Source organism: Sparus aurata, chromosome 10 (genome assembly GCF_900880675.1).
Source record: "Sparus aurata chromosome 10, fSpaAur1.1, whole genome shotgun sequence".
In the NCBI taxonomy this organism is placed as follows: Eukaryota; Metazoa; Chordata; class Actinopteri; order Spariformes; family Sparidae; genus Sparus; species Sparus aurata.
The window spans coordinates 15258566-15273562 of NC_044196.1; the positions used below are offsets into that span (position 1 = coordinate 15258566).

The following is a 14997-nucleotide window of genomic DNA, read 5'->3' on the forward strand; positions in this document are numbered from 1 at the left end:
TTTGAATCCAAATTTGATGATTTTCGGAGCTCCCTCCATGCTGCCTTTGATCCTGTCCGCCACCTGTCAGGCTTGCACGCACCGCGTCATTCAGTGGCAGAGGGCAAAGTATCAAAAACGAAACTAATGTCTCAATATGCGCAAAAGAAGAAAGAAAGAAAGAAAGAAAAGCCAAGACTTTCGAGTCATCTGTGTCAAGTCTAAGTCAAGTCTCAAGTTATGAATGCAAAGTCAAAGTCAAGTCGAGTCTTTCATCAGTGTCATTCAAGCAAGTCTCAAGTCCTCAAATTTGCTACTGGAGTCCGACCCGAGTCAAGTCATGTGACTCGAGTCCCCCACCTCTGCAAAATAGGATTAAATTACCAGAGGGAGACAATGATTGGGGAATCTTCAGGAGAGATGCAACTTCTGTCCAACCAGATGATAAGTCACAAGACAACTTACTGTATCAAATGGAGGCAGTTTCAGACAGCAGTCGAGCAAAGTCACTGACAAAAGTGGAAACATTTTGTTGACCTATATATCATCATAAGCACAAACATGATGATTTTCCTCTAATCGGGAAAAAGGGGGGCATATTTAAGGGCAACCCCAAGACACCTGAGTGATTTTTTTTGGGCTGATGTAAGAAACAATAACCTGGTGGAAAGTGAATGTGAATTTCACGTCCCTTTGCTGCATCTTATCATGTCTCACAGTAACCCCGAGGCTTATGAGTCGTTCTGGTTTTTCTTGTTTTTTTTTGTACCCATCCTCACAGTTTCATTCCCAGCTGCCAAGAAAAGTGCGCGCCGTCATTTACAAATGCAGTTGGTTGTCAACATGTAGCTACACAAGTTTGCAGTATTTCAATTGGCTGTTAACTTTCGGGGTGTCGAAAGGAGATCTATAAAGAAGGAAAGACACCTTAGGCTTCTGTCAGAGAGTGCTGATCGACCCCAGACTGACAACACAAGACGGTGAGAAACCTTCTCTGCATCCATCTAAATTACATTTTTGCCATATTAATATTGATTGAACTGTTGTGAAATTACTCAGTTGTTTTGAGTGTCTGTTTTTCCTTACTTTATTTAAAATATAAAGAAAACCTGCAACCCTGTTAGCCTCTACAGTATGTCAAGTCCAGATGTTAGACGGATCTCAAAATGCAATTCGTACACTTAAAAAAAAGAGCTTGTTCACTGCTACACTACCGCACCTTTTTAAAGAAATGATGGGCTGATGGATAATTGAAGACTCTGTGTAGAGACTCGTCTTGGTTACGGTCACGTGTTTTTGTTTCTGGTCTTCCTGTTTTATTTTGTAATACTTACCCTTTCCTTCCTGCCCTCATGTTCTCCCGTGTGGTGATTTGCAGCAGCCCCGTCCCTTGTTGTTTTCACCTGTTTCCTTGTCTCACCTTTCCCTTGTGTATTTAAGTCCTGTGCTTAGTGTTTGTCTTAGCCAGTTCGTCTCGTTCGTCACGTCGAGTGTCCCAGCCGTGTTTTCATGTGAGTTTTCAAGTCAAGCCAGCAGTCCTTAGTTTCTGGTCTAGTTTTTGTTTTTGTTCTGTTTTTGCCTTGCCAAGTGCATTAAATTGTGAGTTCTTTGAATCATTCTCCGTGTGTCGAGTCGTGCATTTCAGTCCCCGCCACTGATCCCTGTCACTATGGTTGCGTTGGACTAACAAGGAATCAGCTTCTTATGGCAGATTTAGTCAAGATTTAAGTTTAAATCATGTTGCACCAAAACTGCGTGGAATTAGTTTAAGATCAGTTCTAATCAGAGTTTTGCAAAACTAGGTTTGAATCCAGATTATGATTAAGTAGAGTTTATTGTTGCACAATTCAAAATTTAACTCTGTTTTGTAAAACCAGGACTCTTGTTAAGTTAGTCCTGAACTAAACTGAGGTTTAGATGTAATCTTTCTTAAAGCTGTTATAAGTGATATTTACTTATTGAAACAAGTGTTGATTAGTTCTATATTCCAACAGTAATCACTGTTACAGAGTGTTTGGTCAGTAACCTCTTTCTCCTCTCCACAGGCTCAGGCAGTAAAAGAGACAGAGACAATCTGGTATCCCTGCCCACTTTATCTAATCAGGAAGGAGAACTCCATACAGAGGTAATGCTGGTGAACACACACTGCTGCTACTGTATGTCTGCAGATTACTGCTGCGCGTTCATGTGGTGACGTGGAGAGGAGGGAGGGGACTGCTGGCTGCAAATATAACACGACCCAACAGGAACCTACTTTAATCATTATGTGTAATTTTTTTCTTAATTTGGGTAGCATCTCATGAATCAAAAATAATTTATTTAAAAGTGTTATTTTTATTTGTTTATCACTTTGTTTATGAGGATATAACTGTAAACTCAGTAACTGCCATTGTCACACTAATGAAGAAATGAGGGACTGAAGTCTGTAGTAACTATCACACATCACTTTACTTGAGAGGATATAAAAGAGCAACTAATGATGAAGTAATAGTAATAAGTCAACATGGTAACTTCTCAGTAACTTTGGTTTACATTGATAAACTTGGTTTTACTAAACAGAGATTAAAACTAAACTCTAGATTAAAGTATTCTTACATTAAATTACTCATTCATCTTAAAGTTTTAAGTTAAGTTAAGTGTGATCATTATTTAATTATCACTCCTTTTGTGCTGATGGTAACGTCTGGTTTTAGACACTGCATATCAAGTACAGACACTTTATTAATGTTAATGTTGATGAGAACAAGGCATTAATCAGCTTTCAATCTCTTTTCTCACTCTAGACATAATGAAAGTCCTTCTCCTGACTGCCATCATCTTCGCTGTAGCCCTCGATCTCGGGGGGCAAGGAGAGTCTTCTTACATCCTCAGATTATATAATTATATCATCGGAGCCCCTGCTTCACAGCCCTGTCAGCAGACAAGCAACAACAATGCGTATGACACATTTGTCCACAGACACATCCTGAACGACAATAACTTGGACAGAAATTCTGAAGCTTCATGGGAAAAGTGAGTTAAAAGTTTGATCAATTATTTCCCTTAGAAAGAACCAGTAATTGTTGCTTTATTGCAGTTTAATTGAACTCAATCCTACAGTTCAGTGTTATTTTTAACTAGCATCTGTGTGATCAGGTAGTGACATGACAACACAGGAGCACCCGCTGTGTGTTATCAGTGAGCCACATTCAGTTTTATTGTTCTCATATTGGACGGTTGGGAAATTCAGGGCTTGTTCAAACCTGTTATATTCAACGTTTTTTTCCCCAAATGCTTTAACAAGTTCAGTCTGGCCCGTGATCATTTTGTAAGTAGGTCAGTGAGCCCATTCATCAGCTATGTCTGTCAATAAGCACAAAAATATGGAAGCCCTATATGGTCATGGGTCAAACATATTATTTCCTCTGTTTTCCAGTGAGTTAAATTTTATTTCTCATGATTACAAGTAGTTATTTATGTCCAAAGCACAGAATGACAAATGCATTCAGTTGTGAAAACTAATAAAAACAAAGTGGTGAAAAAATAGAAAGTGCACAGAATGTAAAATTCAGGCCCCTCTGCAAATCTGCCCCTTCTTATAAAGACGTTGAATAGGCCTGACCATGTTTGTGGGCTGTCAGCTTGCTAGCTACATTTAACCAGAGAGCAATTTTAGATTATTGAATCCAAGCTACCTACATTTGACAAGGGTTCTTGGGTTAGTGGGGCAATCTCTGAATCTTTAATTGGTAGTGGCAGTATCACCATTCCATCAAGACAGTTATCCACCTCTCTCAGTACGTTAAGTAGACCGGTTCTGTGGTCCAGATGGACCAGCCTGCTCTTGACAAATGATGATCACTTTAATAGTTGTAACATGTACCAACAGTCGATGATGATTGTATGACTACAGTACAAAACTGCCAATATTATAAATACAAACATGGAACACTTTGAGCTGAAAGTTGTACACAAACAATGTCAACACTATGCAGTTAAACAATGACCTCATTACACAGCTACCTAACGAGGAAGAAACTCTGTGACAGAGTTCCAGTTCAGTCCTTCATCGACGCCTCAGAGGTTGATGTTCAGCAGATCTGCCGTAAGGGTGGCCACCGTGTGAAGAATGGAGGAAACCTGTGCATCAGCGCCTCAAGCATGACTGTATATGATGTTAAATCTAAACATGCGAATGGGCAATGCACGGTTACAAGTCTAATTCATCGCCAACAGGAAGTGGTTGTAGCGTGTAATAAAGTTGGAAATGTGTGCCTCCCTGTCCATTATCAGGGATACGAGAATCAACAACCAACAAAGCAAAACTGCAGTTGAGCCAAATTATTGTGAGTTAGTTCACTCTGTTTCCAGCTGTCAGGCTTATATATCCCTGACGTTTAAAGTTTCAGTCAAGCTCAGCTAAAGGATTGAATGATTTCTGCATATGAGAATATAAAGAATGTTGATCTTGTTCTTCAGCCACACATTCTGTCAGATACACCTTAAACCTGCTTTCACAACATTCTGTGAGAACTTTTGTTCCACACATGACGTAAAGAGACAACTATGAATTAAGGTACTATTTTTCTTTACATTGTTTCAGTTGTCCTGTATTAAACATTATCTACTGCGGTGAGCTTTCCACTTTAAAGGTGCAGTTGGCAGCGTGCTGTTTCTGTTTATCACATGTGTGATGAGAAAACGTCTCCCATCAATAAACATATATTGTGTTGCACATGTTACCATTATGATATAATAAAGTGTCTCTGTTTAGCTGTTTTTTTTCCTTTCTTGACAAAATAAAACAGTGTCTGACACCACATTTGTTGTTGTGCCATCAAACAGCTCCCTCTGCTGTGCTGAAGCAGTACAGGAGTTTAATCAATGCACAGTTTATGCAATAGTGACTGTAATGAGTGTGGCACAGAGGGATGGCACACAGTCAGATTAGAGAAAAGGTCCTTGTCAGTTTCATTCCCGTAAAAAAAAAAAAAGAACAGGAAATCAATCAGAGACAAACAGAAGCAGGCAGGGGTCAGGGGGAGACTGATCCAACTAGTAAACAGGCAAAGGTTCAGGCTGGCACAGTAAACAAGGCTGGAGAGGTACAAGTAGGGCAGAAGGAGTGAGACGTGATTGGTGCTCGCACTTTCACAATAAAGACACCCTGTTAGATTTTATTAAATGATTATAAAATAAAATTATAGTGAAATATTCTTATGGTTCTAAGTAAGAAAAGGTGTTAAAGTGTAACTTGAGTTGTTTATCATGTGTTGATTCATACACTACAGTACAGTAGGACTGCCTTCATTGAAATCACATTACCTTGTGTTTCTTTTAAACTAGTCTTAGTGCTTTTTGTGGCTGATATGAAGTCCTTCGAGTTGCTGTGTGTCACCGTGAGGCTTTGGTCCGGACCCAAAATGCAGAGACGAGAGGCTGGAACTCAGGTTTAAAAGAAGCTATTACAGGACAGAGATCTTGAGGAAATAAAGGACGAGGAGGGCAAACAGACAGGCAGGGTGGTCTGGTGGCAGCGTGGAACACTGATATGATCACCACACAGGATGGAACAATCTGGCACCGGAGGAGAGACCAGGGTTGAATGAGCTGACGATCTGCAGGTGCGGGTTAGGGTTAGGGTTAACGCACACACACACACACACACACACACACACACACACACACACACACAGGGAAAGGAGCAGGTGAAGAAGACGGGAGAGGGAAAGACCCAAAACGGCAGAATGAACTTGCACTCGCCTTGTAAGATCAGTGAAAAACAAACATTTCCAATCTTTCAACCCCACAGTACGGATCGATAAAATGGCTTTTCCAGTAAAAAGCCACAGCCATATTTAATGTGATGTTAAATATTAACAGGTCATTATTGAACAACATAAAATCAGCCAGAGGGATCAAATCAGTCAGATTTCAGGTGACTGAGTGATCGTGAATCAACTTGGAGGATGCATTTCTTCAGTTTTTCATTTGCTTTGCTGTTTTGTGGCTTGGTTCTGGCCCAGGATGATGGTAGTACTGCTGGAACAGAAGAAAATGTTGAAGTACAGTCATGCTTTCCTGACATGTGTGATCTCCTGAAAGAGTTTGGTGCCATGACAGAAAAACTTAAAGCTATGGAAACCAGGCTGAAGGACAGTGAAACCAGGCTGACGGTCAGTGAAACCAGGCTGAGGGAGAGTGAAACCAGGCTGAACAACAGTGAAAACCAGATTCTGGAACTGCGGAACAAAGGTAAAAATAACATTTAAAGACTTTATTAATTAATTAATTAAAGAGTTCAATCCTCAAAACCGACCACAAGAAGTGTGATCAAAATGTTTTGTTTCACACAGAAAGAACCAACGTGATGTTCAGTGCAGTAGTCGGAACAAGAGGAGCCCTTGGACCCTTCAACACAGACACAACTTTAATCTACAAAAAAGTGATTACCAATATTGGTAATGCCTACAATCAATACACAGGTAATACTCTGAGTTACAGAATGTCTACATCTGCATCAGTATTATTAAGATTTGTTACACAAAGCATTAAAAGTTACAGTGAGTGAATAAAGAAAGATATTCCTAAAAACTATAGTGAAAGTGATCATGGGGGGAGGAGGAGTATGCCATTCTCCTTTGTTAGCAAAATAACCACAACACTTAACCTGCCATCCCTCTCCATCACCCCTCAGATCACTAGCCAGACAGCTGTCCTGACCTTTAACTGACCCTGCCACTGTTGCAGTTAATTTGGCAACAAACAGGCTACCAGTTAGTTTTAGGAAAGCACAATGTATTGGGTTAAAAGACATCCTTCACTACATTAACATGTTTGAAAGGCTTCCTGGCTGAAGTCCTGAGGCTAACTTCTATATGACCATAGCTGCTGCTGTCTGTGAGATAATGGAGGATGAAGTTTATTAAAAAATGTTAAGAGCCCAAGAATCTTTAAACAGTACATGACCTAAGGTGTCCTGTATTACAGCGCCTAACCTATTCATTACCACGGATGCTCTGCTACCTCGTCTCACTTCCTGAAGCCAAATTCTTGAAGGGCTTTCTGTAGTTTTAAACTTCAGCCAGTACAGTATGATTTGTGATTTGAGTTCTTGGTAATACTCAAAAGAATAAGACTAAATGTGATCAAAACATGCTTTTTTCTACAGGTATCTTCGTTGCACCAGTTGCAGGTGTTTACTACTTTACCATCTTCTTTCATGCTGGAGGAGAACACCAGGCAAAGCTGTACCTGTTTAAGAACAATGAACACATTATCACAGCCCACGATCACAAGTCAGAATCTGAGTCAGCTGATAATGGAGGAAACGCAGTGTTCCTGCAGCTGCAGCAGGGAGACCAAGTATACGTGAAACTGCCTGCATACTGTCATGTTTGGGGATACAATTATCATACAACTTACAGCGGTTTCCTGGTTTCTAAAATGTGAAAAACTGATGCTCTGTTTATTTTTCCATTACTGCTTGAAGATAAATGATCTGAGATCATTACATAAATGCATCTGTTTGCATTTTATTTTAAATGCTGATGAAACAGAAATAGTCAGAAAATGCCACAAGTCTTCTTTATAAAATGCTTCATTTCACTCTTCTAACTGTAAAGTTAACAGTTACGTTGAAAACAATTAAATAAAAGCAGATAAAGTTGCTCCCACCACATTGTTTGTGTGTTGGGTATTGTTTCATTATGTTTTTTTTTCATTGCTGATTGCTGTACACATTTTTAATCTTTTAACCCCGCAGTAAAGACTAAGAAAAATTGTTTTCTGTAGTATTTAATGATTTCTCATTGCCCCTCCAGTTAACATACACATTAGAATAAGAAAAAAAAAGGCACGTGTCTTATGAGAGGTTGAAAATTCGCAGGTCCTCACTAAAAAAACAAAACAGCGGGTGTCTAGGCGATCATGTCTCAACTTGGAGGTTGAATTTCTTCAGTTTTTCATTTGCTTTGCTGTTTTGTGTCTTGGCTCTGTCCCAGGATGATGGTAGTACTGCTGGACAGAATGAAAATGTTGAAGTACGGTCATGCTATCATGATATGTGTGATCTCCTGAAAGAGTTTGATGCCATGACAGAAAAACTTAAAGCTATGGAAACCAGGCTGAAGGACAGTGAAACCAGGCTGAAGGAGAGTGAAACCAGGCTGAACAACAGTGAAAACCAGATTCTGGAACTGCGGAACAAAGGTAAAAATTACTTTTAAAGACTTTATTAATTAATTAATTAAAGAGTTCAATCCTCAAAACCCGGCCACAAGAAGTATGATCAAAATGTTTTTTTTTTCACACAGAAAGAACCAAGTAGATGTTCAGTGCAGTAGTCGGAACAAGAGGAGCCCTTGGACCCTTCAACACAGACACAACTTTAGTCTACAAAACAGCGATTACCAATATTGGTAATGCCTACAATCAATACACAGGTAATACTCTCAGTTACAGAATGTCTACATCTGCATCAAGTCTTATTAAGATTGTTTACACAAAGCATTAAAAGTTACAGTGAGTGAATAAAGAAAGATGTTCCTAAAAACTATGGTGAAAGTGATCATGGGGGGAGGAGGAGTATGCCATTCTCCTTTGTTAGCAAAATAACCACAACACTTAACCTGCCATCCCTCTCCATCACCCCTCAGATCACTAGCCAGACAGCTGTCCTGACCTTTAACTGACCCTGCCACTGTTGCAGTTAATTTGGCAACAAACAGGCTACCAGTTAGTTTTAGGGAAGCACAATGTATTGGGTTAATAGACATCCTTCACTACATTAACCACATGTTTGAAAGGCTTCCTGGCTGAAGTCCTGAGGCTAACTTCTATATGACCATAGCTGCTGCTGTCTGTGAGATAATGGAGGATGAAGTTTATTAAAAAATGTTAAGAGCCCAAGAATCTTTAAACAGTACATGACCAAAGGTGTCCTGTATTACAGCGCCTAACCTATTCATTACCACAGATGCTCTGCTACCTCGTCTCACTTCCTGAAGCCAAATTCTTGAAGGGCTTTCTGTAGTTTTAAACTTCAGCCAGTACAGTATGATTTGTGATTTGAGTTCTTGGTAATACTCAAAAGAATAAGACTAAATGTGATCTGTAGTATTTAATGATTTCCTTATTGCCCCTCCAGTTAACATACACATTAGAATAAGAAAAAAAAGGCACGTGTCTTATGAGAGGTTGAAAATTCGCAGGTACAGTGCTGATGGACAATGAAACCAGGCTGATGGACATTGAAACCTGGCTGATGGACAATGAAAACAGGCTGATGGACAATGAAAACAGGCAGATGGACAGAGAAACCTGGCTGATGGACAATGAAAACAGGATGATGGACAGTGAAACCTGGTTGATGGACATTGAAACCTGGCTGATGGACAGTGAAACCAGGTAGAAGGACATTAACACCAGGTAGATTGACATTGAAACCAGGTAGATTGACATTGAAAACAAGTCTAAACTCAAAGATAAACGATGAACGTAGTGTGATCGATTAAGTCTCTTGACATAATTCCGTCTTCATTACAAAGAAACAACTGACACACTCTGAAAATATTTTATAAAGTGGTGATCCAAACGTTTTTGTTTTACACAGAAACAATTAAGGTCATATTCAGTGCAGCAAAGGGAGATGGAAACATAAACATTGGACCCTTCAACACTGAAACAACTTTGATCTACAGATCTGTCTGCAATCAATTCACAGGTAAAAAAGGAAGATCCCCTGAGTCATTCTAATGAGAAACTTTATCAAAATCATTTCAAAGTATTTATTTATATCTTTTTTAAAAGAAAAGAAAAAAAACCTCTGGTATGGTTTCTCAAAATAATGACTCATTATGCTACCCAGCAACAGATGACAAACTGAAAATAAAGTTGTCATCTTTCCGTTAGAAATGACCACATTGTCATCCTCTCAGTCACTCAATCACTTCAGACTAGTGCTGTAACGTTACACCAAACTCACGATTCGGTTTGTATCACGATTTTTGACCCACGGTTTGATACGAACCGCAATCTTTTTTTTTCAATTGATTAAACATTTCATTGATGTAACATTTCAATAACTTCTGTATATGATACTCTAATAGTATCAGAGGCGCAGTGTTGGGAAATTGAACCAGTGTGAATGGATTAGCCGGCTAAGTGTATGGAAGGCGTGTCCATCATAAGGTCTGTTAGAAGTAGTATCTAGTGGTATATATTTTTAACATTTGGACACCTTTTGATCACTTCTGCTTCTACAGTGGCTGTTTTCTCAGTTTGTTCTATCACCACCTCCACTTCTTTGTAACAAGTCATCATCATGTGAAGAACAACTGATGTTTCTTCTTCTGTGTCCATCTGAATACTACAAACCCTTAGGTTAAATTGACAGCATGCTGTTCCTGTTTATTACATGTGTGATGAGAAATTGTCTCCTATTAATAAACATATTTTGTGTTGCACATGTTGCTATTATGACATCATGTTTAACCACAGTAAAGTGTCTCTGTTTAGCTTTTTTTCATGATAAAATAAAACAGTGTTTGACACCACATTTGTTGTCGTGCCTGACCATCAAACAGCTCCCTCTGCTGTGCTGAAGCAGTACAGGAGTTTAATCAATGCACAGTTTATGCAAAGGGCGACTGTAATGAGTGTGGCACAGAGGGATGGCACACAGTCAGATTACAGAAAAGGTCCTTGTCAGTTTCATTCCCGTAAAAAACAAACAGGAAATCAATCAGAGGCAAACAGAAGCAGGCAGGGGTCAGGGAGAGACTGATCCAAATAGTAAACAGGCAAAAGTTCAGGCTGGCACAGTAAACAAGGCTGGAGAGGCACAAGTAGGGCAGAAGGAGTGAGACGGGATTGGTGCTCGCGCTTTCACAATAAAGACACCCTGTTAGATTTTGTTAAATGATTGTAAAATAAAATTATAGTGAAATATTCTTATGGTTCTTAGTAAGAAAAGGTGTAATAGTGTAACTTGAGTAGTTTATGATGTTTTGATTCATACGCTACAGTACAGTAGGACTCCCTTCACTGAAATCACATTACAGTGTTTCTTTTATAACTCATCTTAATGCTTTTTGTGGCTGATATGAAATCCTTTGAGTTGCCGTGTGTCACCGTCGGTCTGTGGTCTGGACCTGAAATGCAGAGATGAGAGGCTGGAACTCAGGTTTAAAAGAATCTATTACAGGACAGAGATCTTGAGGAAATAAAGGACGAGGAGGGCAGACAGGCAGACAGGCAGACAGGCGGACAGGCAGGGTGGTCTGGTGGCAGCATGGAGTGAAATCAGGTGAGGCATCAGAGTAGGAAGCAGAACAGAGAGGCACTAGAGAATCTGCACGCGAGGGAGACAAAACAAGAAAAACACTGGAGCATAGGCACGAGTGAAATCTCAACACACACACTCAGGGAAAGGAGCAGGTGAGGGAAAGACTCAATGAACTTGCGCTCGTCTTGTGGGTTCAGTGAAAAACACACATTTCCAATCTTTCAACCCTGCAGTAAGGATCGATTAAATGGTGTTTCCCGTAAAAACCCGCTTATGAAACGGGATGTTGAATATTAACAGGTCACTATGGAGCAACATAAAATCAGCCAGAGAGGGATCACATCAGTCAGATTTCAGGTGACTGAGTGATTGTGAATCAATTTGGAAGATGCATTTCTTCAGTTTTTCATTTGCTTTGCTGTTTTGTGGTTTGGTTCTGGCCCAGGATGATGGTAGTACTGCTGGAACAGAAGGAAATATTGAAGTACAGTCATGCTTTCCTGACATGTGTGATCTCCTGAAAGAGTTTGGTGCCATGACAGAAAAACTTAAAGCTATGGAAACCAGGCTGAAGGACAGTGAAATCAGGCTGAACATCAGTGAAAAACAGATTCTGGAACTGAGGAACAAAGGTAAAAATAACATTTAAAGACCTTATTAATGAATTAATTAAGTATTTTGTGTATTGTGATGGAAAAAATCCTCCAAACCCAACCGCGAGAAGTGTGATCAAAATGTTTTGTTTCACACAGAAAGAACCAACGTGATGTTCAGTGCAGTAGTCGGGACAGCAGGAACCCTTGGACCCTTCGACACAGACACAACTGTAATCTACAAAACAGTGATTACCAATATCGGTAATGCCTACAATCAATACACAGGTAATACTCTCAGTTACGGAATGTTTACATATGTATCAGTATTATTAAGATTTTTTGCGTTAATATTTACAGTGACTGAATAAAAAAAGATATTGTTAAAGATGAAAAATGAAATTGATCACAGGGGGAGGAGGAGTATGCCATTCCCCTTTGTTAGTAAAATAACCACAACGCTTCCCCCCGTTAACCTGCCATCCCTCTCCATCACCCCTCAGATCACTAGCCAGACAGCTGTCCTGTGTCTCACATGACCCACTCTAGTTCCCCTCTGATTGGCCTTTTTTTGGCTATCTGGAGTAGTAACTGCTGACCCTGCCACTGTTGCAGTTAAGTTGGCCACAAACAGGCTACGAGTTATTTGTAGAAAAGCACGATGTATTGGGTTAAAAGACATCCTTCACTACATTAACCACATGTTTGAAAGGCTTCCTGACTGAAGCCCTGAGGCTAACTTCTATATGACCATAGCTGCTGCTGTCTGTGAGATAGTGGAGGATGCAGTTTATTAAAAAATGTTAAGAGCCCAAGAATCTTTAAACAGGACATGACCAAAGGTGTCCTGTATTACAGCGCCTAACCTATTCATTACCACGGATGCTCTTGCTGTTACTCGATAAGAATACAAACTTTTACTTTAGTTCAACAACTCCTATATTAGCGAACATCACCAGTCACACAACCTGAAGCACCATCTAACAACATCTGGATCCTTCACAATTAAAGTTCCCACGTAGTTCCAACACACAATAAAAGGTATCCTTTCCATACAGGCTGATATTTTGCTAACTGGATATATTAGAACAATACAACAGTATATGTAAGGGACAATGTATAGAACGGTGGTCACTATCGGGAAAATAAGTCCGGACAGGACAAACTCGTCCTGAAGGGACTTATTTTCCCGATAGTGACCGCCATTCTATACATTATCCCGCTTATTACACTGTTACTTGCCAACACGAAAAAAAAAACTTGACACAGTGTGTCTTCTTACAATTGATTTATTACCGTTCATAGTGTTTTTCAGCAGAGAAATATAGTTCGCCAAACCGACACCTTTTCGGTTCTCCCTCTTCGCTGCTTTCCTCTCTTTTTCCTTTCTTAACTGGTGACGACAACTCAGCCTTTTGCCAAGAGTTGAAGCACTGTATTTTCAAAGATTATTCAAGTTAATGTGAAACTCATCCATTCTAGTGGCCTAGGAGTACGTTTTTTCCGATATGAAGTAGACTACAGATCAGCTGACGTCGCTTAGCCGAAGATGCTAGGGTGATAAGTGACCGGACTACTTGCGGAGCAAAGATTTAAGAGCGCAGAGTGCTACGAAATACGTGAATCAGAGGCAAAAAGGCCACTTTCCTTGACAACAGTCGAATATGCTTAGCAGTGGTCAATTATACGAAAATAATTGACCGCCGAACGTTGGGAAGCCCCATTCAAGTGAATGGAGCATTCTACAGCATTAGTCGTGTAATAATGTAAGATAACACTCGCTACCTCATCTCACTTCCTGAAGCCAAATTCTTAAAGGGCTTTCTGTAGTTTTAAACTTCAGCCAGTCCCCCTCTAACTGCAGCAGTTCTGTGGCTGCCACCATGGGAAAACAAACATCTTTTTTCAGTCTTTGGTAGATACAGACAAAAGGAACAAACAAAATTCTCACTTGTTTTGTCATTTTTCATTTGACAGATCAAATTGAATGATTGAATACACTTTTTTTTAAATGCATTTAGTTGGCTGTAAAATGCTGAAGAAAGCTGATGATTTGTGATTTGAATTCTCAGTTATACTCAGAAGAATAAGATTAAATGTGACCAACACCCTGCTGTTCCCACAGGTGTCTTCGTTGCACCGGTTGCAGGTGTTTACTACTTTACCATCTTCTCTCATGCTGGAGGAGCACACCCGGCAACGCTGTACCTGTTCAAGAACAATGAACACATTATCACAACCCAGGACCACCAGTCAGACTATGACACAGCTGATAATGGAGGAAACGCAGTGTTCCTGCAGCTGCAACAGGGAGACCAAGTGTACGTGAGACTGGCTGAAAACTGTCACATTTGGGGATACAATCAACATACAACTTTCAGCGGTTTCCTGGTTTCTCAAATGTAAAAAACTGATGCTCTGTTTATTTTTCCATTACTGCTTGAAGATGAATGTAACGATCATTACATAAATGCATCTGTTGGCATTGTATTTTTTTTTTTTTACTATTTGTTTGGCCTTCATATGGCTTTATTGATAGTACAGCTGAAGACTTGGACAGGAAACAGGTTGAGAGAGAGAGGGAGTGACACACAGCAAAGGGACCCAGGCCGGGAGTCAAACCCGGGTCCGCTACAGCGAGGACAAAGCCTCTGCACATGGGACGCCTGCTCTACCAACTGAGCTAAACAGCACCCCAGCGTTGTATTTTAAAAGCACATGAAACAATTCTTTTGATACAATGCTTCACACTGTAAAGTTGACAATTACGTTGAAAACAATTAATTAAAGCAGATATATTTGCTCTCACTACATTGTTTGCTTGTTGGGTTTTCACATTTTTATTCCTTATCACATTTCTATGGAGCCAGAACGGTGACTTTAAAATTTGGCATCCAAAAAAAAAAAATTGGCATTGAAAACAAAACCAGTACTGAAAAAAGAAACATTGTCATTGAAACATTGGTATTGAAAACAGTTGTATTGGCACTGAAAAAAGAAAGTAATTCAAATCCGAAAATCTTATCATTTTATTTTATTGGGATTTTTTTGTATTTTTCAATGACAATCTTCAGATTTTTTCTTCATGTCACTTTTTTTTCAGTGACAGATTTTTTTACAATGTCAGTTTTTTTTCAGTGTCACTGATTTTCAGTTTCA

The 14997-nt window shown here is 39.6% G+C and overlaps 2 protein-coding genes and 1 long non-coding RNA gene across 9 annotated transcripts; all 3 read left to right on the forward strand.

Annotated features, from left to right (window-relative positions):
• Positions 1 to 910: 910 nt before the first annotated feature.
• LOC115589608 (uncharacterized) lies at positions 911 to 4731 on the forward strand. Of its 3 annotated transcripts, none has more exons than XR_003985554.1 (4): positions 911 to 959; positions 2031 to 2104; positions 2763 to 2991; positions 3978 to 4731. It is a non-coding gene; the product is annotated as an uncharacterized LOC115589608 (long non-coding RNA). The 3 variants fall into 3 exon arrangements; XR_003985555.1 differs by lacking the exon at positions 911 to 959 and adding an exon at positions 1366 to 1490 and having other exon boundaries at positions 2025 to 2104; XR_003985553.1 differs by lacking the exon at positions 911 to 959 and adding an exon at positions 1367 to 1490.
• Positions 4732 to 5886: 1155 nt separating this feature from the next.
• Positions 5887 to 10514, forward strand: LOC115589586 (uncharacterized). Of its 5 annotated transcripts, none has more exons than XR_003985546.1 (6): positions 5887 to 6213; positions 6315 to 6443; positions 7130 to 8169; positions 8274 to 8402; positions 9171 to 9387; positions 9572 to 10514. XR_003985546.1 is itself a non-coding variant. In XM_030430570.1 (4 exons), exons 1-3 carry the CDS (start codon positions 5928 to 5930, stop codon positions 9368 to 9370), a joined length of 615 nt encoding a protein of 204 aa, XP_030286430.1. In that variant the 5' UTR covers positions 5887 to 5927; the 3' UTR covers positions 9371 to 9387; positions 9572 to 10514. The 5 variants fall into 5 exon arrangements, 2 of the variants coding, with proteins under 2 accessions (XP_030286430.1, XP_030286429.1); XR_003985547.1 differs by having other exon boundaries at positions 9171 to 9366; XR_003985545.1 differs by having other exon boundaries at positions 9171 to 10514.
• Positions 10515 to 11570: 1056 nt separating this feature from the next.
• On the forward strand, positions 11571 to 14649 carry LOC115589589 (complement C1q-like protein 4). The gene is made up of 3 exons (XM_030430573.1): positions 11571 to 11877; positions 11998 to 12126; positions 13964 to 14649. The coding sequence occupies exons 1-3, from the start codon at positions 11634 to 11636 to the stop codon at positions 14242 to 14244; spliced, it is 654 nt and encodes a 217-aa protein (XP_030286433.1). The 5' UTR covers positions 11571 to 11633; the 3' UTR covers positions 14245 to 14649.
• Positions 14650 to 14997: the final 348 nt, after the last annotated feature.